The following is a 25,775-nucleotide window of genomic DNA, read 5'->3' as shown; positions in this document are numbered from 1 at the left end:
CATATTAAATAATGTGTCTAAATTGACTTCTCAGAAAGAAAATCTAAGCCAAAAGAGCAAACTAGTCTCTACCCCAACGGCTGAGAATAGTATATGTTTACCACAGGTGTTAGCAATCAATGAAAGAAAGTAAAAGACAACTTCCAAGACAGATACTTAACCTGCAATGCAATCTTATTGCCCGGTTTTGCAGAAATTAGTCATAAGTATAAAATACAAAAAAGTGAATTGTAAAATATCTGATTGTAAAAATGAGGAAAGATTAAAATAAATAATAAATATTTAAGAGGATTACAAAAACTCAAAGAAAACAGGCACATTTTTAACAAGGCTTATCACTAATTACAGACAAAATAAGTTATAATTGCTGGATTTTGTCTACCTTCCCCAAAAATTGAGTTTTTCTTTGAAAAGCAATCAAAATTTTATTATAATTTTAATGAAGCCAATTTTTTTGATAAAGAAAACGAATTCTATTAAATGTGCATGAGTGCAATATTTTTTTAAAAACATTTTTCTACATTTTTCTCAATCTTTTAAACGATTTAGGTTTTTAGTTTTGTTTGTGTCTTTACAGTTTTGGTTTGTTAAAACCTTTTTCTTTTTCTCATAAATTTTTACAACTATAATGGGTTTTTAATGCAGTTAAACGGGCTTCTTTTTTTTTTCTATGCTAATATCACCAGTTAAATGCATACCAAGCAGATATTGCACACATTCTATACAATTTTGCATCTAACAGAAGCTCAAGAATTAATGATCACAAAACTAAGACATTGCTAAAACTATGAAACAATGCCTGTTACATCAAGTATAAATAACGACCATGATCAAATATAGTTTCTGTTTGATTCTGAAATCTGGTAACATATTTATTTATCTTATTTCTAATCCTCCAATCTTCCAAGTTAAAAACTGTAAAGTCGAAACCTCTTCAATAGAGAGGAAGTCATTCAGAGTGATTAGATGCTTGTTAATGATGTATGCTCCGTTTTTATCAGAAGGCAAAAATGGAGAAGTCAAATTGCTAATGCATTTAACAAAATGCATACATGGAAACCCTTTGATCTTGTAGATTTTCCATGGAAACACTGTTTATATTGAATATGTTTTTAACCACTTGCCCATTTCACACTAGAATAAACAAAAGCCAAAAGTACTTTCAAGGCTTAATATAAAAATCTTTCCAAAATCTGTGCACATTTGCAAACATTTCCTCGTGAAATTCAAATAAATGTTTCAACTTAATTAGAAACCAGAAAAAAATTTATCTCCAATCGCAATTGTATTTCCGCTTGTTGAGAACCTGAGGCATTTGGAGACAACTCCAGAGTTGATTAAAAAATCTTCAAACTCAAACCAAATTTGGCTGAGTGCACAGAAAAGAACATGATGTAATATTTCAATTAAAAAAATTATGAGTCTGTTTCCCAAATAAAATGCTAGTCCAAATATTTATGGTTTTACCCTTAAATTCAAACTAAATGATTAATTAAATAAAAACAAAAACTTTTTTATAACAAATAAACTAAAAGAAATGCTTTAAGAAGTTCATTGGACAGAGATGGATGGGAGATAATGTTCTTATAAATGTCAAGGGCAGTGGTTCAATTCCTAATCAGAGCATAACAAAGCTTTTCTAATATTGGTAGACAAAAACCTGTGATATTCAGTCAGAGGCTCAAAAATCACACTATTTCTTGCATGTTGCATACCTTGTGTCTTTTTTTTTACCCTCCCTTCAGATTTTTTTCTTTCTGGGATAAAATGGGAAGAGATGGGGAAGTGGAGCTAAGTGATCAATGTGTGGGCGGCTTGTCTGATCCTCTTGCTCTAATATTTGTGGCTGTCCGTGGGCATTGTGACGCATTTGTTTTGGCTACAGTGGTGTATTTGTACATTTGTGGTAAAATGACTGTGGTGCATTCTCTCTCTCTGTTGTCAGGTGGAAAAAGAAGTTTTTTTGGTCTTGTCGTCGTCGTCGTTGTAATCATCATCATCATTCGTGGAGATCTCGGTTCCACTTAGACAGAAATTATTTTTTCATTTCACAACACTTTTCATTTCTGCTAATGCTGCTGCCGCCGCTGTTGCTATTGTCTTTAGTCACAAGAATCATTTTAAACACTATTTTTCCTTTTTTTTTCTTCTTTGGAAACCTTAAAGAACTCCTTTTTACAAAATCATATCCTAATTTTAGTTATTTTCTTTCTTTATGATTTTTACACAACTTGTTTTTAAGTTGCTTTTTTAAAATAAAATAGTTAACTTTGGTAAGACTAAATGATCTCGGCTTCTCCAACTTTTCCTTTTTAAGGATTGATAAGAAAATGTTCTTATGTAGAATTTTATACATGAGCAGAGGCAGCTGGCATTGCCTGGGAATGAAAGTGGTCCTTATATAGTAGATTAAAAAGTCAGAGTAACAAACAACAAGCATTAAACAGCTTGCTGACGTTTGAATTCTCTCAAGTTGGTTCTAATGAATAGAACTGAGCAGAATACACTGTATGCTCTTCTAGAGCTGCATCATGGTTACAACGTCCCTTCATCACTTTGTGCATCTTATCACGGTATCTGTATCTAAACCAAATTTCAATACCGTAACTTTTCAGCCGAGAAAGTTACAAGTGTACATATAAACACACAAACTTACATACAGATGTATTTTTTTATTTGTATAGACTGTTTTGAGACTTTAATTGAAACTATAATTTTCTAATATATCCTGAAAAGGAAATCCTAAATAATTATTTGATCCTTCGGATTTCTTACCTTTCTTCAATGCGATATATGAAAGTTCTTATAAGCCTAAAAGGCATGATAGGACAGGTACTTTGGTTTGCTTTTATAGTGGAAGAGATGGTCTAAACCTCCTCCATAACAGGATGCTATTCTGTCCCTAATTATACTCCCAATGAAACTGGCATTAATTTATATACTTGAGTGGAGATCTTGCTTACAGCATCTAATATTTGTAAATTATAATCCATCCAACTACTAACTCAGTTAAATGTTACTTAAATCTAGCACATTTGAATCATTTGATTTCTGATGTCATCACAAAAATTGACGACCGATAAAGATTAATAACCAAGTCATAAATTATTTTTCTGTAAGATTTTAAGTAAACTGGTAACAGAAATCTTTTAGACAAATTTTTCACTGTCTTTCAAAAAATATCTCGCTGTATTACAATAAGAGAATTTGAAATTGAAACTAAAGCAATAAAATCCGAATTTAGAATGTCTCTTATAAAATTAGCTTCCCATTTTTTTGTTTGTTAGTTTTTAAATGTGATCAGATTATTATTAATTAAAATGTGCAATTAAACGTTTGTATTTTAGGTGGGGTATTATTGTTTACAATTTTCAGACTGCCTCATCTTGGTTATAGTTATCTGAACGTTTCGGCCGTTTTACCTTCCAGAGTTTCCTCATATTACATTCTGCAGGCCTAATGACATTCTTGCAGCTAACGTGTTTGCCTTGCTGCCTTTGCTTAGAATTGAACTCAGAACCTCACGATAACTTGTACACTTTAACCAACATCATTGTTATCTTTGCTGAGTTCGGCACAACAACAGAAATGAGGAAACTAGTTCGGAAATTGTAAGCAATATATACTTCTATAATTTTTTTTTTTTTTTTTGTCTATTGATATTCATATTAAAAACTCTTTTTCCTATCTATTTAAAAAGAAAATACAACTTTGCTTTTATGGATCATGGAATTGCATTCATCTGTAAAAAATCTAGCTAATTTGCATATTCTTTTAAACATTCATTTTAATTGATTCCCTATTAGTTTTTTCAGTTTTTTTATGGTATGATCATCTTTAGTTAACTTTTATATGTAATTATATTCATACAGATATTATACATGATTTATACTTGCATAATATTTGCATAAAGAGATTATAGTAAACACAAACCTCTTTCCATATATATTTATGTATGCATATATATATATATATATATATATATATATATATATATATATATATATATATATATATATATATATATATATATATATATATATTTGTTTTCAAAATTTTGCCTGCCAAACTCCTCTGTCAGTTTTTGGTCTACTGACATGAAACTTAATATATAGGGTATTCGAACCAATGCAAAACTTTATATTTGGATTTTAGCCGGGGAAAATCGGTACAAAAGTGTGAAAATTAAAAAAATTGAATTAGCCAGATGAAGACCAAACGACAGCATTACAAATATGCATGCATAACTTAATAGCTATTGGTTTATGTTTTAATTTTTAGCCTTGTAGCAAACATGTTTTCATAGCTCAGGCATTAGTGTCAAAGAAAAAAAGTAAATCGTAAGCTAAACATTTTGGTTTTGATTCTCGGTGGTGGCGCACGAGTCATTTTTTTTTTCAACTTTCTAAATCATTACTTTTTATTGGATTCCATATAATATAATAATAAATACGAAATCTGCATTAATTTAAATATCATATTTATCATATTTAAGCGTATTTTACGACGGGCAATACCAGGAGGTCTGCTAGTCAATAATAAAGCATATTACAAAGCACTGTAAAAAATTATCAGCTGAAATATAAGAGGTAAAAAAAAAAATTCTTTGCTGCTTGTTTTTAAGCATTGTCATATTAAAGCAAAAATCGTTCTTTTTAAAAAAGTAAAGAAAATTTTCCAGTTATGAAACAAAAAATAGGAAAGATTTCGTTTTTATTTGTTTTGAAGTAAGCATCTATGTTTTATATGAAGTGTGGTTGACTTCTGTATTTGACACTTACTCATGTTAGCCTCTTAGGATATCCTTTCACTAACAATGTTGGTATCATAAGATTTTCTGAAACATGGCATTCTTATATAGTGTTGCTAAAACTATAACAAGAAGTATAAATAATAGCAGAATAATCTGTTCCTAATTCCTTCTGGTTTGGCTCTTGGACATTGCTGCTATTTCGAGATGGAATGATTCTTCTAATGTTAATTTTAAGAGAAATTCTTATTTTAAACCAGATTGAAGCATTCTGTGAAAAATTAGCACGAAACGCCACCCAACCAAAAAAAATAAATTCTTGTTATAAGAGGAAAATAAAAATCTAAAATAATTACTTTGTAAGCTGGGTCTCTCTCTCTCTCTCTCTCTCTCTCTCTCTCTCTCTCTCTCTCTCTCTCTCTCTCTCTCTCTCTCTCTCTCTCTCTCTCTCAATAGTTTAGCTGCTTGTAACAAATTCATTTTAAGTGGTTGATTTATCCCTAATCCACTTCAGGAACTGGTTCAGCTTATCATCTAGCAACTCTGGCTCCAATGTTAATCCATCTTAATACTGAAATTCACAGGTGTTTCTGAATGGCGTACGTGAGAGCAAAATGAAAGATGCATAAGTGCTTCAGACGAATATATCATTCACAAAATAGATGTAATACCTTCACAGGATAATTTATCTATAAAAGCTTGATTCTGTGCAACAAAATGTGTACAAACAAATTATTCATTGAGAAAAATACAATCTGCTGCTTTGTTTTTTCTTATTTCAATTATAAAAACATAATAAGATTGGTGATTATTCAAATTGAAACAATTAAGCCTCTCACTCTACCTCACCACAAATTTGATAATTTCAGCATCTCTAGTTTCTGTCTCTAAAGTTCGATTATAAGATAAGAAGAATTTTTTATGAGATTCAAATCTCTCGGTTCCTACTGAATATCGAATATGTTAGCTAGTTTTGAATGATGGTTGATTTTCGTTTAGTTGTACTTTTAGAATTGGTTAAAGACAAACTTTATTACAGGGTTAAAGGTTAAATAACTGATAAACATGGGAACGAAGAAAGCAAGTGAAAACCAGATCAGGAATAGCGTCATCAGAGAAGGGCGAAGAATTTTGCTAAATAATAGTTCAGTTCACGGTCGGAAATGGAGTGAAATATGCAAATTAATATGAACTCAAAGAACAGAACATATAAGGGCCCCTCATTATGTCCACACTCTTACCATGTCTGTTGTATGTCAAACCCCAAATAAATGATCGACTGTCTAGCGCTGAATAATAATGGAGTTGGCTTTATTTCGTAGTAAAGTTGATTTATACTCAGAAATAATTTGCTTCAAACCAGTTTGATTTCAGTTTCTACGGAAGTTTGAACCTCGCCCAACACCACTGGATGATCAAAACGATGGGCATAAAACAAGACTAAAATATATTAGATATGACGTCTTCGGTTAATAATTGCCTCACAAATTATCGAACATTTTTATTAATCAAATATTATCTTCCATTACAACTGGAAACAATTTGTTGGCCTAGTCACTTCTGTTCTATACAAAAGACAGTTCACATAAGATAGAAATTCTATTAACCCTGCTTTTTGTTAAATAAAGTTGAAAACATTGCTTGTTTGTGCAAATCTGAGTGTATGGGTGGTTGTATAGGTGTGTGCCCTTGATTGTTATTTTCTTTTTGTTTTATTCATCTAACTTTAACGTTAACTAAGCTAAAACAAAAAGGTATGTATGCTTTGGGGATGCCGTTCATCAATTTGCATGATAATTACCTGGCATTTAACTAACAAAACTATGACTAATAATGTTGGTTCTCTGACCAACAACGATACAAATATTCTTTAATATGCTCGTGAAAATTAATTTCAAATGTTAAAATTTCTGGTTCGAATGAATTAATATATTGTTGGATAAGACATTAAAATAAAACAAATCTTCAAGTTTCAGAATAACCCACGAGAGAATGTGTTTCATTTAAGCATGATGTGTTAAAGACTCAAATGGAAATTTTTCCTTTAATGATAGAAATAGAATGTTACTAAGGAATTTAAATAGCATGATTCTCCAAGATCCTTTGAAACAATAACAAAAACTTATAAATTTTACATGTCTTCGTCTAGATATACGCATGCGCTCCATCCTATTCTGCCACACAAAATGAACATGGTCTCAAAGTTAAAATAGAATCGCAAAGAACTGTAATAAAAAGGAAAGATTTTGCGTTTCTGAATTTTTGAGATGAGGATTGATTATTCGTATTATTTGGATTCATCGGACTACTGTTCTCATCTTGAGTGTCTTTTGCACAACGTTTCGGTTGATGTAACCTCCGACTTTCTTCAGGTGTATCTTGTTGAATTCGGGAATGTTTCTGTCGAACTCTGAAATTTGGACGGAAATTTTATTTACTTAACGGGTAGTATGCTCTTGCTCCATCAGCCATGACTGGATAGAGGTCCTAAGTAATTCGCAATTGTATTTTTCGGTCATCCACGCAATTAACATTAGGAGTATAGGCGACAGAAACGTTGTGCAAAAGACACTCAAAATGAGAACAGTAGTGCGATGCATCCAAATAATACAAAAAAGATTTTGCATTATTCTAATCCAGATATTAACCACAAACCGCTAGCAACTCTCCAAAAAGACTAATAAAGTTGCTATTTCTCTTCCTTTCTTTTGTGCTCCCATTACATTTCTTTTTTTTTTTTTTTTTTTTTTTTTGTGCATTTCAATATTTCATTTATTACACTTTTTGTTTTACAGGTTTTATTCAATTTTTCCCAATCAACATTTTCACTCATTTTTATGTTAATCACATCAGACATTTGTTTTCTTTAATTTTTTGTCAAAATACATACTAACCAAATATCATTCGACAAGAAATATTTTCTTCTCAATAAATCTCTGAATTAAATTTTTATTTTAGTAAATCAATCTCAGTTGATAGGATCAGACATTTTTAGGCATCATTTTTAAAATTCATTTGTTGTTTTCTTATTTTTTTTGTTGTTGTTTTTTGTTTTTTTTGCCAAAAAAAGAAAATTTCGTACTTTTCTATTTTGTACAATTTCAAGCTAAAAGAAAATTTCTTATTGTTTGCATTTGTGTCACGTTATTTTGAATTCATTATCCGTGAAAACATTTTATTATTAAAATTAATTCTTATAATAATTGTATATATCTGCTCTAAAAGTTGAAGCATGATTGGATAGAAAATGTTGCTTTAAAAGGCATTATGTTTGTAATTGTAATATGTTTTCACTCATACAAGAATACAGTAGAATATGTGAGAGAAAGAGGGGTCGGAGGATGAGGAGAAAATTGTTCTTGCTATCCTGTTCCCATGACATCATAGTTTATAACATTTGATAAGCAGTAATGTTTTCGAATTGAGATAATGAGTTTTAAATTGATAATCAGATTCCAAATTTCCTATTTAAGCCAGTTTCCTTTCTCAAACGACAATGAAAAAAATGAGAAAAAATAGCACTGTAAAAAAAAACTTTCAAATGTCTGATAAAAAAATAAACCTGCATATATAATCTACTCAACAAACATTCTGAAGAGACTAATTTTCCTGACATTATCTTATTTTACAGACAAACAGAAACTGTATCAATGTTTTTAATTTTAATGCAATATAAAATATTGCAACTAATTATTCTTAACATTACTACTACTACAACTTTAATTTTTAAACTGTGTTCTCAATTCAATGTTACAAAATTGTGGGGTTTTTACATAACATTACACAGAACATTACACAGAACATTTTGACAATATTCAATTCTGTTACATATTTAATCCAATACTTCTCCCAAATTTCCTCTTAATTTCTTTCTAACCATCATTTCTGAATTCATTTCATTTTATCGTAAATGGTCTATTGCTCTTCTGCATCTGATTAGGCAACTTGTTTCAGAAATATTTTGCCATGAATTAATAGATTAATTCCGCACGAAACAAAAACTAAGTGCAGCATGAAGAACTCTTCTGATTCCATAAGCTTTTGTATTATCAATATTGCTAATAATTTTATTCTTTTCCATAAAGCTTATCCTTTTATGACCACTACTCAGAAATGTGCTACTACTGGTTTTCTAATCAACTAAAAATGAAAAACTGTGAAAAGAAAATCCAAAACCCTAAAAAAACCTCTTGACAGTCTGACAAGAAAAGTTGATCAACTTAAAAACAACAACCAATTAACCAATAAAGTTGACTTTATTAAAACTAACACCGTACTCACTTCTTCTATCAGCAATATCTTTCTCGATTTTGATTTGTTTCTAATAAGTTTAAACTAGAAAACTGAATTGTTCATTTCTTTTCTGTTGTTTGTGCAGGGTGCCTCATCAAGTCTTGTTGTGAAATTTGCTGACACAGAAAAAGAAAGACAACTACGCCGGATGCAGCAAATGGCCGGTCCCCTTAGTCTGTTAAATCCATTTGCTCTGACACAGTTTGGTGCTTACGGGGGATACACTCAAGTCAGTACACAGGTGAGTCACTTCTTGATATTTGAGCAAATAGCAAATAAAAAACAACATTTTTACCTAGCTGCAATATAAAGCTAACAACTGCATAAACTAATGATAGGTAAATGTTTCATGTTTGTAAATGTTTTCATAAACCAATTAATGGAATAGTCAGATAATTTTTAATTTACTCAATATAAATTTTTAGAAGTTTTATGAATTGTTTGCGTCCATCGAGTAATAATGAGCAAGGTATACAGAAAATGCTGTTTTTGTTTCAGCAACTTATGCAGCAACAGGCTGCAATTATGGCTGCTGCCGCTACCCAGGGTACATATTTGGCTAGTCCAATTGCATCCCTGGCTGCACATGTTCAATCAATGAATCCATTAGGAGCTCCAAATGGAATCACGACGGCTGCCATCACACCCACAACTGGAACGCTAGCAAATGGTGAGTATTTGTTAAATCTTTATTATTCAGCTTCTATCCGTGTGCATGCGTGTCATTTTTTTTAAATTTGCTGAGTATCTGCTTTAAACATCCCTTACTTTATAAATACTCCATGGTTATGTGAATCTTGTTACCAGCACCTTTTATATTTGTTATGTTCATAAAACTGAAATCTACCAAAACATTGTTTATTGATAGAAGGTCTCGTAAGTTGGGTAATATGAAAGAGTTGAAGTAATTCAAAGTCTCACTCAACTAATTATCGAGTACAAAAAAAGTTGCCTGTATAAAGAGTCATTGATGAGGTGACATTGATAAACTCAACCAATTGTGATCAGTTACTTTTGTATTTGTTATATATATATATATATATATATATATATATATATATATATATATATATATATATATTATTATCATTATTATTATTATCATTATTATTATTATTATTATTATTATTATCATTATTAAATAAACGTTTCATGCGACTTAAATTTATATATCTTACTATAGAAGGTATAATGCAGTTGTAATTATGATTACATAAATAGGTTTACGGATACTTGTTAACTAAAACTCTTGCTAAGCACATCCACATAAATTACATTTGAGATATTAGGATATTGATAAATATTACTAATAGAATCTGAAAATAAATAAGTATAACTGATTTATACAGATGACAAGGACTATTTGCTTAAGGAAGTAGAAAATCACATTTAAGCTCCTCGTTTTAGAGATGATCAAAAATGTATCTTCTTATTTGTACTACAAATTCATGGTTCATTATTATTGAGTATTAATAGGGTGGAGGGGAGGTACTGATCATATTTCTTATTTTGGCATGATTTTCAGGATTGGGAAGAATTTATTGGCATTTTGATAAGAATTCCCACCACAATATATTTCCCCACCATTTTGCAGTCACATCATCCGTCTATTCATAAACAAAGCTTCTTTCCCAGAACTGCCCCTTGTGGAACACTGTTCCGCTGGCCTGCTTCCCAGTTGAATACAGCATAATAGTCTCCAAATCTTTAAAGTTTTTGTTGAACCGTCCCCCATAAAATAATCAAATTTTACTCAATTTACACCGTTAACGATTATTATATACTACCACAATATTACATTCAGTAACCCTTATCCTTCAGGCCTTGATGAGTGATGACTCTGAAGTAAAAAAAATCGTTTTAACGTCCATTCTACCTGCTAGCATGTGTTGGGTGGCTTTAAGAAATCTACTTAAAAACTAACCTGACCAGGTCTTTATCCCTCTTTCTCAAGTCTATTCTTATCACTTCTTCACATGTTTTTTATCCTTTCCCTGTCAAATAACCCTGATACTTCGACTGTTTTACATCTATTAATCCCAAAACTCATCTATTCTTTTAATATGACCACACTATGGAAGTATACTCTTCTTAATACTTCTCCCTATACTGTCCGAATTTAATCTTCCTCTGAAGTCATCAGAACTAAGTCTGCCTTTAAGACTCATATTACACATCAATCATTCCTTTCTCATATTATTTTTCTCAATGCAATGCATATCCTCAACTCTCACTGGCCAAGATTAACTTTTATACATCATCATACTGCATATACATTCTTGATAGACTCTTCTCTTGATCAACTGGTTAATTAAAACAGAAGTTTTGTGAACTTATTCTATCCATTCCTAATCCATTTTCTTTATCAATCCGGAAAATTAATTCTGGACAAGATAAAAAAAGAGGTTCTGTTAAGAGGTGCTACAGTTAACGGCTTATTAACGATATCAAATGATAAAACCATAAAAGAACTTTATCTTCAATGAACCAACAAAATATATATATATATTTCATGAGAAAATACAAAAGAAATAGCTTGGCTAATGTTTCCATTTAATGCACTAAAATTCAAGATGGCCACCATACAACATTTCATGAAAAATGAAAAACCGAATTCAATGTCTAAATCAGCACTACAACTAGTGAGTAAATGACGGCCAGAATAAAGGGTACGTTTTGCTGTTGCTTTCTAATTGGATTGAATTATGGGTCTTCAGTGTTACTGTTGGGGTTTGGCTTAAATTCATTTGGATTATATATTCTTTATAGAAATGTCTCTTCAGCATTAATTTTACAGATAATATATTCACAAAATTAACTATCATACAATTTGTTTATTTTTGTCCTTGGTTGCTGTAACGATTTTTTTATCGCATTCCATGTAGCTTTTCCTTTTGCATGTATGTTCCTGCAATAATGGAGTTGAGACTATTAAAGTCAAATCGCACCATATTTTGTTTATGTGAAATTCACATGTATGTTTTATTTTTTGGGTTTTTCTTAATTATGTTCATTTTTTGTGTAAGTCTAAATAGATCTAAATAGAAATGAAAATTTTTACTTTGCAAAGAACAAAATATTTTTTGCATGAATCAGGAATGATTTCATAAGAACATTATTGCCAAAAAGTTTTTAATTGAATCAATATTTATGTTATGTCTATTTATTCTGGCTGATATTGAATGTTTTTATTTATTTACTCTCCTCTCCAAAAACAATATGATAAAGACAAATGCAAACATTTTGACCTTTTACACAACAGAACAAGTAGAAGTAGATAGTTTCGCTATACCACAGCTCTTTAATGTGGCTAGAGAGCCAAGTACTTTAAGATAAGATTGACAGAAATTCTAACCGCTACATCATTAGCTTGGCATAAATCACAATGATATAGATATATAATAATAATAATAATAATAATAATAATAATAATAATAATAATGATAATAATAATAATAATAATAATAATAATAATAATAATAATAAGGCTTGCATCGGCATATCAATATTTCCCCTCTATAGTCTCAACTAAACTGAATTAAATCTATTCTTTAAATCGAGGTATTCCTGCATTCCTGCAACTTGTTTACGCAAGGTAATAGTTTTTGATAAGAGCGTGAGATGAGGTGAGGAGGAAGGAGGTGATTCAAGCGAAATTTTATTTAGAAAACTATTTAGCTCTGAGACCGTAGGGTTACAACCATGTAGATGTAAGCCTTAATAATATTATTATATTATTATTATTATTTATATAATTGGTCTACATTTTAAAATAGTGAGCACATTTTGATTAAATACATACTATTTATAAATTTTAAAAAAGAACTAAATTTGGTAACAATCAGGATTATCTATTTATATAAAAGTGACCTTGTTGTTTGTCTGAGGAACAGTCTCTACTAAACTATCAATTTTTGGTTCACAGACTTAAAACTTGACATATAAGGGATTCAAATTTGTGGACAAATTCGATTTGGTTTTTAGCCGGTAAAAATAGCTGCTAAGTGGTCAAATTTTTTTATAATTGGGACTTGGCACGCATAAGTCGACTAAACATGCTATTTCTATGCATGTGTAAATATACATTTATTTTTTTTTGCCTTATTTTTAAAAACTTTTTGTATGCGTATGGTCAGATGGTAACAAATAAGGCTCGACAGCCATATGTTTTGGTTTCGTTCTAGCTATTAGTACCAAAGTCGTATTTTTTCAACTTTTGAAATCATTACTATATATTGAGTATAATATCATAATTGATAGAGTATTGGTTCTATAACAATATCATATTGAAGCATATTTTATAACCGGGCCATGCTGAGGTCACTCCTATATATAAGGCACAATCTAATAATCAATAGAAAATTGACTCTATAATAATAATAATAAATACAAAATCTGCATAAATTAAAATATCATATTTAAGCGTATTTTACAACCGGGAAATATGCGCCGCCTGATAGTGCATACGGAATATTTTACTGCAGTTTCTTTTAATTCATCAGAAGTATATTGATATATTTTGTACATCAATACATTAATATATGCAATGCTTATACATTTGTATTCAAATATATAAGCATTGCATAAATTCATACATTTTTGACGAATTAATAAACCCTTAACCTTTATTAAAATGTTCTGATATGAATAATTTGCCATTATTTATTATTATTGTTATAAATCTCTATTTCAAAAGATAGGGAGTCCTTCATATCTACAGAATTTGCTGTATTATTCATACATGAACAACCGTTTTTAAAAGGGTTTTATATATATATATATATATATATATATATATATATATATATATATATATATATATACATATATATATATATATATATATATACATATACATATATATATATATATATATATATATATATATATATATATATATATATAATGTGTGTGTGTGTAATCACAACTCCTCGGTGTGGCTAGACATGATGAGTGTTTCAAGAAATCTAACTGTCAGTATATCTGTCAAGCATTCTTATTTCTATGCAACCTCCATACTCCATAAAATCAGGTGAAATTATAATGCTTTGATTTTACATACTATGATTCTGGAGAACTTTATTCAGATTAAGAATAACACATTTTATGCTACATGGAAATCATTATTTCAGACACAATAGTGAAATTTTATTCACATATTCAAAATGGATAAAAACACCAATGAGAATGTATAGATCATTAAATTTGTAGCAAATATATTATAATCATATGGACACACTGTTTTCTGTAAGATCACCAAAATTATACAACATTAAGTCTGGTCAGTACTGAATGGGTGATCCTTTCGGAATATTAGGTGTTGTATGTATCAAAATCTCTTCAGAGCTCTAATGACAGGTGGTGCAATCCATTGGTCAGAGTATAATTGCTGCAAGCAAATTTGGATGGAAAAATACAGTACAAACCCCACTTGATTACTGCCCTAGTTTCTCTCACTTTATCCAGTGCACAGTACATACATTCAAGGAGGATCGTTAGGATATCCATAGTATAACAGGCTTGTTCATAAGACTTAAAAGTCTCTAGGCTTTTTATGATAGATATGAAGACGTTATTATCAAATCATCGAGTGTGGCTCCTGTCTGCAAAAGGAAATTTGAGACGGAGTGGTTTGTGATTTCTACAATGAAGTTAGAGGTGAACCGCCAGGCCAGCAGTTCAGCTTTCTCGGTTGTCATGCAGGTGACATCATAATTGTTGGATAGGGGGAGAATCGTAGATTGCTCATTATTCCTTACACTATTATAAATTTTCCAGAAATTGCGAATTACTAATTTCTATGACTCGATGCGTTTACTGATCATTTTGGAATATCTTCTCTTGGCTGTAGCTATTTCACTCTTACAATGATTTCTAGCTTCAATAAATGCCTATTTCTACCTGACTTACAGCAGTCATATTGGTGGAACACTTTCTGCTTTTGCACAATGGCAGCCATACAGGTTGAAATTAAGCATTCAAGAGAGTGCGGCTTGCTATAGAATTTCCATGTGGTTCAATGCTTTGACTCCTTCAGTTGCTTCATTTATGCACTATTCAGTAGGAAGAGAAAATATATTACTCCATGGGGCATATCAGCCGTTTTATAGTATTTAATTATTTTGAGTAATGGCTCTTTAGATTTGGGTGAAAAATTAAGAGTGATATCTACCAATTTGCCGAGGTGATCAGCGTTCTTGAGTTGGCTGAGAATTTCTCATATTAGTCACAGGTAGAATAAGTAATGATAGACCAGGAAGCAAAGCTTGCCGATCTCTCACATTCTGGAGGATTGTACATATATCTGTCTGCATGCTTACGGCACAGTGAAAGGTATCCAATCACTTCAAAGCAATTGAAGGGGATTGAGAAGTGTAGGTTGGTTTAACAGTGTTAGAATATTCAGGGAGTTAACAAGGAAAAATGATTCTATAACATCTGACCGTCGTATATTTGTGAATGTAAATCTCATGGGAGGGTCGAACTAGTTGTGTTTAGATGGGTGGTTCCATCTTGTTTTTTGTTTTATGCAATTGTTTCAGTTTTAGCTGGGATATCTGCTGTTTACTGATGCCAGTATGCATACACAAGTAGACTATTAGTTGAGTCTGTATGTACAGCATTTTGCCCTGGGGGGGGGGGTAAAGCCCGCCAGAGACAAGTGCAGGATCCTGTTCCAAGCGAGATATGGCACTACAGTTATCCTTATATTATACTAACGAGAATAAAGCAGCTACTCTTAGGGAGCATTAAGAGTTAAAGATCCTGTACTGTTAGTCAGAAAAAGCAGCAAGACAAGCTATCAAATCTGTACCTTCAACCTGTCAGACAAGAGCAACTTGGACTAGCTGTGTGAAAATAAATCGCAAGCTAGCATCCAAATTTGTCAAGTTTGAGGGAAAGAGAAATGGGACGGTGCTCATTGTCCTAGCCAAGATATAAAGCCAAGCACGGAAGAATCAATGTGATGGTACCTCTGTGCTTTGCTAATAGACAAAAGAGTGTAGAAACCAAGTGATAGGCAGAGCCTACCTACTCCTTATATATATATATATATATAAGTATATATATATATATATATATATATATATATATATATATATATATATATATATATATATATATATATATATATATATATAGTCTAAAGAAGCTTTGAGTAAAAAAAAATGTAAAAATAAAATTAAAGAATGCAATTTAAATTCCCGGGAAAAAAAAAAAAAAAAACTAAATTTAACCTATCGCAGACTTAGCACCTACATAATCCGACTTCTAAAAAGTTTATAATTACAAAAGAAAATTAAACTATATAAGGATAAAAAAGAAGGCCTTAACTAAAATTATTAAATAGAAATAGACTTAGCGCTTGCATACACCGATTTCTCCAAATTCTACAATTATAAAAGAGAATTTAACTATATAAGGATGAAAAAAAGAAGACCTTAACTAAAATTTTTAAAATAGAAAACGGGGATCCTTCGCTGCCTACCATGTAGCTGTTTATAATTGCATTCTATATATATATATATATATATATATATATATATATATATATATATATAATGAAATAGTACAAAATTTCTAATTCCACTTCAAATATAAGAGATATATATATAATAAATAATGAAAATATATGGCCATTAAGTTATATGTTATATATATCATTTGTAAACAATTCAAATGCCACAAGTATATATAAATCATATCCATATAATTTTATTTGATTATGGTACGTCTTACATGTGTTTCGTTGAATGGTATAGGTAGATCAAACAACTCATCAAAGACCCACATAAATCCATAAAAGAATTTGTTTTTTGAAAAAGATAAATGGTGGAAGATGAAATAGAATGTTTTTAAAATCATAAAAAAAAGCTCACTAAGTGTGGGTTATTTATAGATCGTTCCAAGAAGAAAATACCCTAGAAAAAACATAGATGCTACGAGGGAAAAATTGTTGCATATACACCATTAACTTTTTTACATATACTGAAACTATTTTTCTAAAACTTTTCGTATTTATTTTTTAATGAAAGGGATTGATAATTCAATCCATAAGTCATAAGCAATTCATATATTATCACTATTTCTATTATTATTATTATATATATATATATTATAAAATAATATCTCACATACATATCAGTATTTACTTTATATATATATATCAGTATTTACTTTATATATATATCAGTATTTACTTTATATATATATATATATATATATATATATATATATATATATATATCAGTATTTACTTTAACAGTGCTCAACACATAAATACATAACCTAGTAGCGTTATACTTGTGGCATGGAAACTATGCAAAAGCGTTTGTGTTTCATTCTCCAAAGAAATTTTCTGGGATGCAACGTACATTTTTGTGTAAGTTACTTTCCATTAGTATTCTTGGAATATTATGGTTAAGAAAATGATATTCTTAAAATGCTATTCCTATCATTTTACAATAGTCAAAAATAATCTGAAAAATATTATTTTATTTGTGGTCTGAAAAATTAACGTTTTAAGAAAAGGTAAATTAATTTGTCATAAAAACCTACTTTCTCATATTTAAAAACACATTTTAATTTGTAATTATCTATTCGAGGGATATAAACAAATGAATTTTAAAATATTAAATTGAAATCTAAGTCTTACTATTTATTAAATGAGAAGAGAGAAAAAAGCATCCTGTATATTTTTGTTCTTGTTGTTGTATATCGTTGTATGTGCGTGTCTATAATTTTCGCCAGTCCCAGTTATGATCTAACCCGCCCTTGTTTTTTTTTTTTATTATTATTATTCTGGCCGTGACACGTGACATAAGTAAAGATTTCTACTAGTTTCAGCTTCCTATCACCGAGCCATGATCAAGAGGAATGAAGAGATTATTGCCGACAGCAGTCTCTATGGGAAAATAATGGATTACCCCGATCTAGGTAGGCTGTACTGAAATCTCAGAGATGTGTGACAAGTTGCAAAAGGTTAACTCCTCAGTCGGAGTCTTCTTCTCCTCATGTAACATGTCACAAGTTCTTCCTTAAAAATTCTCCCCTTTTTTATCAACAGTTTGAATGCAGGAAATCAAAACAGTTTTTGTTTCTTACAAATTGCAGCATCATTTTCTCATGTAACTATAACCTCATTTAATCTCATTTCAAATGGCAGAAAACTTGTTTCGTTACTTCAGACTAAAGTAGGTTTTTATTCGATCGTAAAAAGTCGAACAAATCTTTTTACTTTTACTTAATATTTTTTAATAATCTCTAAAACTTTCACTGTAAGTCTACACAAATATCGATCCTGTAGTGAAGCTCCTATTTGAGATCTTTGGGGAGTGCAGAGTCAACTTTTAATCATCATTACTCTTAGTTTCATTCTTCCCTGGAGTAGTAATGACTGTTAAGGTTCCATTTATTGGTTAAATAAAATCTATCATTTACAGTCTATTTACAAAACAAATTTAAAAACTAATCATATAAGAACTATCTTTTCAGCATGAATAAATATTAAAAGATATTACTAAAAACTTGAAGCATACAAACTTTTATCAAAGTTATTGGATTCAGCATTAAATATCTGATTTGCCGTTACATGAAACGTAAATATATTTGAGAACACAGGATTTCCAAGTCATTCATTCTGATAGTTAAAAGATGATTCTGCTATTTACGAGTCTTTCCAAAAGTAAAGCTTCCTATTTTTTAACTCGAAAAGTTGAAAAACTACAAAAACGAGAGTGGTATCATTAAAACGAAAGACCTTTTGTACTCCAGAATTTTTTCCTACATAGTCATCACCATTCTCAATGCACGCTTGCCAAGAATTTAACGACATATTTCTGCTTCTGATGCACGTCTATAACAGGGGGTTGCTTTCTTAGAGTCTTATGCCGTCAATATCTGCAACAGAGAAATGAAACTTTTAGATTATGAATGCACGTTTAGTCATCATAACAATGCAATTTAAAATCCCCTCTGATCCATTCAGGCGGAATAAAAAATAGGAGGCATTACTTTTGGAACACCCTTCTTTTATATACAGCTGAGAAGGCTAACTGATTGGCAATACTCTTGACATTATTATATCATCGTTTATATGTTTCTCTTCTAAATGAATCTCATCGCAAAATAAGAATACATCAAATAATTCCTGTTGATTTCATTGTTTGGCTATTTTGAAAACAATGCAGCTATTATCAATTAACTGAAACAAATTTCTTAAAATCTTGTGAATAATTATATAACCAGAATTTCTAATTTCACTTCATTTTAAAATATGCTATAAAAAGTATATAAAAAGAAAATGGTTAATTTTGAACAGAAATAGGGGAATTATTTTAAATTTTTGAAAAAAGAACTTTGTTTCTTTGTGAATTTTTATTGTTAGAAATTAAACTGCTGAAAAAATTAACGTACAAGATTTAAATAACAGCATTAAAGACAACAGATGATTTAATTAAAAAGAAACAGAAAAAATGTCCAATACAAAAGTAGTACTATTTGCATTTAATTTTTTTTTACATTATAATTCACCAATAGGGAAAGTCTGTTTTCAAGCTAAGTTTATCTTAATCTAAATAGAGAAAATAAGGATATTTCGGGTCAGTCGAATATATTAGAAATAATTCTTGTTTTTGGTGTCTTTTTTATTTTATTTTACTTTCTCTCTATTTGAAACTGAATGTCTGATTTGTCTTTTTAGTAATTCATCATTTGTATTGTGCATGAAAATAAATGCAGTTGTTAGAAAAATTGTGTATGACACACAGACAATAACTGCAAATCATGTAGCTTTTTTTGTATATTTGTGTTTACTGAAATTTTGGTGCGTTTGTGTGCATAAATAAATATCCTAAATGAATTCAAAAGAAGTGTTCTCATTAACAGAAAAAAATGCCTATTTAAAAAAATTAAAATTTAACATTTTATCTTCAATGAATTCAAGATTCCTTTCAAATATAAGAACAAAAGTAAATGAATTTTATTTCTTTTTAAATTGCAAAATAAATGAAAGTGAAAAATCCAAAATGTGGAAGAAATGTGTTTCTAATTTCACTACCAATTCAAAATTTACTTCATAAATGTTTCATTAATTCTACAAAAAATATTTTTTTGCTGACAAATATCCTCAAATCGTCACACATTAAAAATTTTCTAAAGACCCAGTTAATATATTCCTCTTGAATATAAATACAATGTAAATAACAATGGGATTTTCAAAGCTGATTATACTGTCATCCCAAAACTAAATTGTAAACATCATCATTGCTAACAAGCCTGCTCATCACTGACCATACAACCTTAGTCTTCTGAATTGTAAACTAATCTGGTTAGCTCATTACGATGAACAAAGTGATTTGTAATGTCGTAGGGATTTATCATTAAAAAAGATATACCCAGATAAATGTTAGTCTTTCTTTTTGTCTTTCAGGCACAGCAACATCTCCAGCAGCTATTAATGGTGCTCCAAACATGCTCTCTCCCACAGTCACAAGTTTCCCAGTTCCTCAAGCTAACAGCCAAGCCCAAGAAGTGTATGCCAATGGTATTCCACATTATCCAGGTATGTGTAAGTATATTTTAAAAATTATTCAACTGGTATTTTATGAAATTTAAAAATTTATTTCATCTTTTTTATTTCAATTCCTAAACTAAAAAATCATGAGTTATTATTTTGAATCAGTATCTCTTTAAAATATTATTTACTATTTTCAGCTCAAGCAGTTGCTAATGGTGATCCACTCCAGGCCTATGCAGTACAGCCTTATGCAGGAATTGGTAAGTAGATACAAATCTCATATTTCAATATTTGTTCTTCTTAATACAGGATAGAACGATAAAATTGTCACCCTAGAAAAGACGACATGATTCCATTTCCGTTTGATGAAAACCAGTTTTCTTTTTTTGTTACAGACCAGTTGGCCAGTTGTTTACAAATCCCAAGAGCGATAGGAGGTTCCATTATTTCTGAAAGTGACACAATGTTGAACGAGTGAAAATGGAGATGCACCTCTGTACAACTCATGCTCTCTACTGATCCAAGTTATGAAAACAGAACCATTGCCAGCACCTTCAAAATGCGTCGCTGGATTGCCATGAATAACAGGGATGTGCCCAAGATGATGAAAACAAAGTTTCCAGCCACGGTTATGGTCTTTGGTGTGGTTTCATCATGCCACCTCACATTTTTTAAGTCAACACCAAAGTGTACTTGGATGTACTGAACAGTGTGATGATCCCCTGGTGCAATCAGGTGGCCGCTGGCAGACCCTGGGTGTGGCAACAGGACTCAGTCCCAGCCCACAAGTCCAAAGAGACCCAGGCTTGGCTTCAGAAAGAGTGCTACGACTTTGTACTCTTCCCTCACTGCCCCCCTTCCCGACCTTGAACCCGCTGGACAACTTCGTTTGGTCATATGTCGAGAACATGACCAACAGTACCTCCCAAAGCCAGCCTGATCGCCATCATCCGCCGAGTATTCATCAAGTTCCTGCCAACGCTTGTGGAAAAGACACTGGGCCCATATCGAGGTGGTGATTGGGACTGAAGGTGGCTACATTGAATAGATATCAGTTCTACTACATAATCAAGTTACCGGAATTGATTTTTTCAATAAAAGTTTTAAAATAAAGCTGTAGTGTTGTTTACTTTAGAGCGACACTTTTATCGTTCCACCCTGTATATTCTTTAAAAACGATTAATTATAGAAGAGAAACTGAAACTGTATGCAAATTTCAATATATTAAGAACAAATGTAAAAAGTATTTAATAAATGTAAAACATCAACGATGAATAGAGAGATACGTTCTTTAAAACCTGATGCCACAATGAAAGTTTCATGCAATATCAAACTACCAACATTTCCTATTATATTTTGTCATGATGTCGATAACAACATTGATAATCTAATAATGACATACTTTCTTCTAAAATGGGTGATGCTATAAGTAAGCATAATTCTTTGTCTAGTTTCCATACATTTCAATGATGCTAATCATTTGATTGAATAAAGTTATTGCTTAATATTCTCATAAAGGAACAAAAATTAAAAAAAGTTACTTTTCAACTTAGAAAAATTATCAATGCATAAATTTTACAAACTTTTCAGCAACAAAAGAAAAAATGTTTCAGTTGTTAAAATAAAATTGAAGAAAATACAAGCAAAAAGTTTAACGTTTATCAGCTGATGTTCTCATTTTTCTCAACAAATTGTTAAGTATTTAATGATCAATTCATGTTTAATATTGATAGGTATGAAATCATTTGTTCATCCTAAGATACGGATATTATAGATTTAAATAAATCAAGTTCATAGATTAGCATTTTTGTAGTCTACTTGATAAAACTTTCTGTGTCTGTCTGCCTCCATATTTTTAAACTCTATCTCTTCCGAAACTAAAAGTTGCAGAGTGGGGCTTCAAATGATTGCATTTTTTACAAACCGTTCTTTTATGAGTTTTTAGCCGGTTAAAATAGTTTTTAAGGGGTTAAAATTGAAAAAATCGTTATAGATTTTGTACATTCATCTTAGTTTAGTTTTAATCAGTTCATATGCGTGTCACGTTGGTACAGTGGTAACATCACCAGCTTTGAATTCTACAGTTTTGCTTTCGGTTTCGGTTGTAGCTGGCGCCACCCAAATACTTTTTTTTTTTTACTTTTGAAATCATAACTCTATAATAATATATACGAAATCTAGACAAATTAATATACCATATTTAAGTGTATTTTATGGCCGGCCAATGCCAGGCAACTCAATCTCGCTAGTAAAATGTAAGGAATTGTTAACTTAATAGGGTTTCGTTCAATTTAATTTTATATTTTTAAAACCTTTTTTTTCATTATTGTTTAATTATTTTAGTAAAAGGATATGTCTACTCGATCTTGAAGATTATTTTCAAAGACTAGATAAATTAACCAATTAATTTTTTGTTAATAGAGTAATATATTTTTGGAACAAGTTGCTAAATTCAATTAAGAATAGCAATAGGATGAACAACTTTAAGATGGAATGAAATTGTTGGAGACACACCCCTACTACCTGGAATAAGGAACTATTCCACGACGTCACTTCTGTCCGATGATGTCACTCCCCGGTAACAAGAATTGGTTTACCAAAGGAGTCAGGGATAGACACGCAGAGAGTATGGCCATCACCACTAGTCGAGCAGTGTGCAAAGATATTGCTCAATTACCTGTTTTATGTATTTCTGTTAATACATATTTATTTAATTGTTACTGTGTCTTCCTCATCAATTATTCAATCACTAACACCACAACAGAAATGAATTCAGAAATAATGTTAAGTAATAAAACAGAATCAAGGGGGCATTTTTGGAAACTATCGAGTGAAATATTTAAAAGAATTTGATTCGTACAATGGTATTAAGAATGTAAATGCTTTGTGCAATGTTTTTTTTTTATTTGAAATCTACCCAAAGAAACATAAATAAAAAATGTGCTTCCATATCTTCTAGTAAAAAAGTTATTGTAACAGACCAATAAGAAAGATGTCGAATGTCATATTAGTTGCATTCGAGACGGTTATGTATGGGGGAAGCGTATAATGCACATAGACGATTCTAGAAATCTAAAAATTTATAGGAAAGTAAAAAGGATGTACATCATTATGTTACAAAAATTAAGAGAATCAAATAATGCTGTTGCTTTTTGTTGTATTGTTTCTCATGTGTTTGTTTTTTCAGCTGCTTACCCTGCTGCCTATGGCCAATTTCAACAAGCATTAGCCCAGCATGCTACAATCCTTCCCACAGCACAAAAGGAGGGTAAGGCTGATCATGATGACTTATCTTATTAGCTGTTTTCTTTTCAAACTATTAACTCACGACAATAAAGCAAACTTTTATTTCATTTATAATTTCTCCACAATTGGAAAGCCAACGTTTTCAGAGAATGGAATTTAAAGCAAAAAGTTTAACTTTCCTCAGATGTTCTCATTTTTCTAAACAAATTTTTAAGTATTTAATGATCAATTTATGTTTAATGTTGATAGGTATGAAATCATTTGTTCATCCTAAGATACGGATATTATAGATTTAAATAAATCAAATCTATAGACTAGCATTTTTATAGTAAAATGTAAAATGAGGATTTGTTCATTTAATGAAATTTTAGAAAATTAAAACATTTCATTGAGATTTTTCAGTTTCAGGGTTGATGAGGTTATGCTAGAATTCAAAACAATAAAATGGATACGATTAAGATGCATTCAATTTGCGTAGCTAGTGAGAAAATGCAATTTTAAATGTAATCGTAACAACCAAATGATGACAGATAAAGCTTTTTATAGAAGTGTGATTGCATCTAAATATACCATTTCACACTTAACTCGATCAGAATGCTCTAAATGCTATTTCAAACTTAGCTTTAACAGATGGATGAACATGCCATTTTAAACTTAAGCTTTACAGACCAACAAAAATAACATTTCAAACTTAAGTCTGACAGACCGACGAAAATCCATTTCAAAAATGCTATTTCAAACTTATAATAGCTCTGACAGACTGCCAAAAATCCATTTCAAATTTAGCTCTGACAGACTGCCTAAACTCCATTTGAAACTTAACTCTGAAAGATTGGCAAAAATCCATACAGACAAATGGAAATGTTATTTCAAACTTAAGCTTTACAGACTGACAAAAATTACATTTCAAACTTAGCTCTGATAGATTGACGAAAATGCGATTTCAAAATTAAGTAGAAGTGTTTTTTGCTTGGATCAAAAAGAACAAAACTTCGAAAAATTGAGAAAAAATTAAATCCTTTTTTGTTGCTGATGTTTATTTCCTTTTCAGGACCTGAGGGTTGTAACCTTTTCATCTACCATTTGCCACAGGAATTTGGAGATGCTGAACTCGCTCAGATGTTCATGCCTTTTGGAAATGTAATCAGTGCCAAAGTCTATGTTGACCGAGCAACAAATCAAAGTAAATGTTTCGGTAAGTAATGCAATATTTTTCTTTTGTTTTCTCTTTTTATAGAAAGTTTTTAGTAACTTCCATTTAATTTCTGTTAAAATGAATATTCGAATCACTTGTACATCTGTTGCATTTCGTACTATATCAAATATACATTTGTTTTAAAAGAATTGAATATATATTCAAATTTTTCACATGTTCATTTATGATTCGATGTGTTATGAAAGTTTCTTTGACAATTCTACAGAATAGAGTAACAAAAACATTGCTTATTCTCTCATATTCAAATGATTATCTTGTAATTATGTTCTATTCAGAGTAAAGAATTTATGCTTTAGGCAAATTTAAAATCTACATATTTATTTTCTGGTCGGATAAAGAATTAAGTAATTGCATGACTCAGAATTGGGGCCATCAGAAATGTTAAATATAAATGCTATAATTATTATGATTTAATCGATTCAAATTGTCTAAGTTTGAAAATCAAAACATTTTACAGTAAATTTACGAATTAGCTTAAATGTGCATTTGCTGAACGAATTTGTCATTGATGCAGGAAAATCTCGAATGATGTAAAAAACAACAAATAATAATCTTGGGGTATAAACATCATACGATGATAAGACCATAATGGATTAACCCCTATGTTATAGTTGGTTAAAGTATGGTTCTAAGTCAAAGGAAAACATTGCCTGAGATAGTAGCCCCTTACGTTCAAGTGGCAATATGCTTCGTTTTTTGTGATAAAAACTCCATGTACTAATAGCAATATTATAAAATAAGCTCCATGTAAT

The 25,775-nt window shown here is 30.4% G+C and overlaps 1 protein-coding gene across 44 annotated transcripts in view; it reads left to right on the top strand.

Annotated features, from left to right (window-relative positions):
* The window catches only part of LOC145245733 (CUGBP Elav-like family member 3-A), a 979,738-nt gene that overhangs the window by 887,144 nt on the left and 66,819 nt on the right, over positions 1 to 25,775 (top strand). For 8 of the 44 annotated variants that reach the window (XM_080107294.1, XM_080107292.1, XM_080107296.1 and 5 more), the window contains 7 exons: positions 9,129 to 9,284; positions 9,542 to 9,713; positions 17,885 to 17,980; positions 20,475 to 20,612; positions 20,759 to 20,821; positions 23,749 to 23,829; positions 24,859 to 25,002. In XM_080107294.1, coding sequence (XP_079963420.1) covers positions 9,129 to 9,284; positions 9,542 to 9,713; positions 17,885 to 17,980; positions 20,475 to 20,612; positions 20,759 to 20,821; positions 23,749 to 23,829; positions 24,859 to 25,002 — 850 coding nt within the window. The remainder of the gene's footprint in view (positions 1 to 9,128; positions 9,285 to 9,541; positions 9,714 to 17,884; positions 17,981 to 20,474; positions 20,613 to 20,758; positions 20,822 to 23,748; positions 23,830 to 24,858; positions 25,003 to 25,775) is intronic. The other 36 variants (XM_080107304.1, XM_080107291.1, XM_080107301.1 and 33 more) reach the window with 7 other exon arrangements.

This window comes from Euprymna scolopes, chromosome 23 (assembly GCF_053919585.1).
Source record: "Euprymna scolopes isolate OS-2025 chromosome 23, ASM5391958v1, whole genome shotgun sequence".
Lineage (NCBI taxonomy): Eukaryota > Metazoa > Mollusca > Cephalopoda > Sepiida > Sepiolidae > Euprymna > Euprymna scolopes.
The sequence above is the reverse complement of the archived record's forward strand: the minus strand, read 5'-3'. Positions and strand labels throughout refer to the sequence as shown.